This window comes from Lolium rigidum, chromosome 2, assembly GCF_022539505.1.
Source record: "Lolium rigidum isolate FL_2022 chromosome 2, APGP_CSIRO_Lrig_0.1, whole genome shotgun sequence".
In the NCBI taxonomy this organism is placed as follows: domain Eukaryota; kingdom Viridiplantae; phylum Streptophyta; class Magnoliopsida; order Poales; family Poaceae; genus Lolium; species Lolium rigidum.
Genome location: NC_061509.1, coordinates 135,168,349 through 135,171,732, shown reverse-complemented (window position 1 = coordinate 135,171,732; position 3,384 = coordinate 135,168,349). Strand labels below are relative to the sequence as shown.

The 3,384-nt window shown below is 42.3% G+C and overlaps 1 protein-coding gene across 1 annotated transcript; it reads right to left on the bottom strand.

Moving 5' to 3' along the window:
* Nucleotides 1-232: 232 nt before the first annotated feature.
* Nucleotides 233-2,689, bottom strand: LOC124687291 (RNA polymerase II transcriptional coactivator KIWI-like). Its single transcript, XM_047221082.1, has 4 exons — nt 2,416-2,689; nt 2,196-2,301; nt 1,062-1,084; nt 233-540 (listed from the first exon to the last, which is right to left on the bottom strand). The coding sequence occupies exons 1-4, from the start codon at nt 2,533-2,535 to the stop codon at nt 481-483; spliced, it is 309 nt and encodes a 102-aa protein (XP_047077038.1). The 5' UTR covers nt 2,536-2,689; the 3' UTR covers nt 233-480.
* Between the last annotated feature and the right edge of the window lie 695 nt (nt 2,690-3,384).

The following is a 3,384-nucleotide window of genomic DNA, read 5'->3' as shown; positions in this document are numbered from 1 at the left end:
CGTGTTTGGCTGTCATGGAACTATAACTAGGAATTCCAGCAAATGGGTATGGTTTGTTATGTCAGGTCATGTGACCCCTAACCTTGTCATTCTTCTGAAAATCATTTCATTTCACAAATCCTTAGTGGCAGCCAAACATGACATTTCAATTTGGAATTCCAAATTGAACAGATGAGATGAGGCCATTAGTGTCCTTCCATTTCATTTCTGCCAAAGGAGATAAAATAAGGGGTGACAAACGAGCTTAACATACTTCCTAAGCTATAACAAAGTACAATGCCACATTGACACGATGAGTTCACTAAAGATTACTGAGGGCACACAAGTAACTAAACCAATCTACCATGAGGCCACCTTCATGACAACGGCAATTACAGTCCACCAAAAGTGCAACATTCCAGGTAAGGTGTGACTAAAGACAGCCCCAGACTACTACCATACTTCAGCAGCCCAACAATATATCATCTACTGCTTCTTTAATCAAGTGTTCTCCTTGATAGCCTCGTCTATAGCTTTGATGTTGTCCCTCAGTATTTTCCACTGCACATGTAAGAAACAATTGATCTGTTATTGGAAGGAAAATAATTGACTTGTTGCTTCATATACCCAAGTAAAGATCACAATGGTTGCTACCATAGGACTACGTAGTATAAAATAGCAGACAACAAAGTAAACCATAACAGTATGCGGCAAATGTTGTAGGAGGTTGGAACTTGACGGTATGTGCATGATATAGTTTAACAAATTATGATGTTTCTGATAATGCTCCTGTGATACATCTCATGAGAGATGAGTACTGAGACTAAAATTATTCAGGTTTAACATAGGAGTATTTGACAATAAACTTGCACATCCGATAACACTATCTCCTTATGTGTTCAGGATTTATCTTCATGCTGAAAAAAGGATACCTTTTGCCAAGAAACTTCCATAAGGGCTAGTGGATATTCTAAGTGCAGCATTCAGGTATCAAACAGATTATGATCTATCTTTTCACAGAAATAAATTTGCTTTAGGCATAAGGATACATGCAGATGTAGAAAGTGAGAAATGTATCTAACCTGATCCATTGTAAGTGATATACCTGAAAAGAGGAAGATGGAATAATAATAAGCAAAGTAGTCATGCCATCATCTAGACAACTATTACATACAGTACTTACTTTTCAAGCGAAAAAATTACAGATAGTACATGAGCCAGAGAAAAAAATCCAAGATGTGATATCCAAATTCTGTTAGGATAAACCCACACACTTACGGTACCACATATGGCAAGTGGTATTCTGCATGATACTGAATGAGTATAAGAGTTGGAACTTGGAACAGTGTTCTGTGTGTAAATATGAAGGCATCGGCATAGATACATAATCGTAAGCTTATTATTCTCTCTCAAAATCTAAACCTAGATTATAACTCATTCATATATATGAAATAGGGTTATGAGATATTTGTGACTGGAAGTAGGAGCCTCTACTTCATCATTTAACCAACATTTCATTTTCAAGTGATCCAAGAAGTGCACAGGCATAAGGACTTATATTCAAGGATTAGCATACAACAGCAACAGCGAGTGTAAGACACAGATTAAATGGGCGTTCTCTACCTACAGTTATTGATAGATTAATTTTAAAAATGCCATGTTCGTCACGCTTACAATAGAAGATGCTGAGAGATTACGCAACAATTAAAATGATAATGTTAGTGGGTGCAGAAGTGGTATCTAAGCTGAACTCCTCTCAGTGAGGTTATCAGATCAATTGAATCGATAAATAAAACAGTTTTCGTTAGTTGCAGTTCCTTAATGGCTAATTCCTAAAGCATTTAACAAAGTGCCATTATCAAATACTCACAATAAAAAAAATTACTGGCTCGCATCATGTACTTGGATACTAGATCATCAGAGTTCTGAAGATTAACGAATGCCACCACAGCGGAAGAAATGCAATCTGCTGATTGACAGTGCACGCATTCACATCCGCGTGGATTATGGAAGGGTGATACAATAAGCAGGTGCAAAGGCAACATGCTAGCAACAATTATGTACATGGGCTCTTCTGCCCGCAAGAGCGGCAGGCAGCAATGGCAAAGAAATGCAGTCCCCTCCGATTGACGCCACACAGCACAACAGGCAACACCCATTTGACAGTTGACACCAACAAATAGGTGTTACGGAAGTTGAAAGAGTAACCGCAATACCTTTGCGCCCGGGGAGGTCCTTGCCGTCCTTGACGTAGAACTCGCGGACGTCGACCATGACCTTGCCGCTCCAGCTCCTCACGGACACCCTCTTGTTCTTGGAAATCTGAACAGTAAAGAATGACAAATCCACGGGGCTAGTGTTTAGGGATCTGTCTTTCGAGAGGGCATCGGTGAAATAAGGGAGCGGTAGGTTTGACCGGGAATAGGGAACCAGCACCTGCGCAACGACGATGCCGCCGTCGTCGGCCTCGTCCTTCCCGGCCGCCTGGCGCTTGGCCGGCGGGTCGCCCCCACTGCCGCCGCCGCCGCCGAAGCGCTTGTTCCCCTTGCGCCACATCTCCCTGGATCTCCCCGCGAAGATTCCACTTGGTCGCGCGGCTGACGAGAAACCGCAAGAGTAGAGAGGAGGGGGACTGGAGGCGGCGATGGCAACCGACGAGAGGGGATGGATGGAGCGCCTCCGCTCTTCGGTGTATAGGCAATTTTTCGTGTGTCGCGCTCGAACCGCCGCTTTAGCCAAATTGCTATGGGCCTCCGTCTCTCTCACAAACCAAAGCCTGATCCGGGCTTCCGGCGCTAGCACGGGGGCTGCCGGGCCGAAAGGAAAACCCTATTTGACGCTCAACGCGTCCAACATCCCCTTGACGCATACCCGCATCCTTCTTCTTGAAGTGTCTGGGCTGGCCCACTTCTCCTTCATATGGTGGTGAAGAAGACGGGACGCGCGGCGAGGGGGGGGGGGGTCTATATGCCGACATGTGCGACCAGAAACCCGCGCCGCACATCCTAAGCGGGTTTTTTGTTTCTTTATGGTGTATTTTAAAATATGAAAATTATTAAAATTTTAACTTATTAGAAGATACTTTTAATTTGAACCTTTTTTACTTTATTATATTTTAATTGAAAAGTTTTAAAAAATAGGAAAAAATAAATTTCTTTGAAACCAGAATAATTTTGAAAAAATAATTTGTCATGAACAATTTTCAAACCTAAATATGTTTTAGGCCCGAAGATTTTCTGAAATCTGAACATTTTAAAATTTCGAATGATTTTTAAATTAAAAAAGTAACCGAAAATCACACAAAAAAGTATCAAAGAAACCCAGACCCGAAAAGGCAGACAAAAAAAACAACGCGTCCTCAACGGCTTAGGTTTTGGGGAGGTGGGGGTGCAGCGAGTCCTCAAC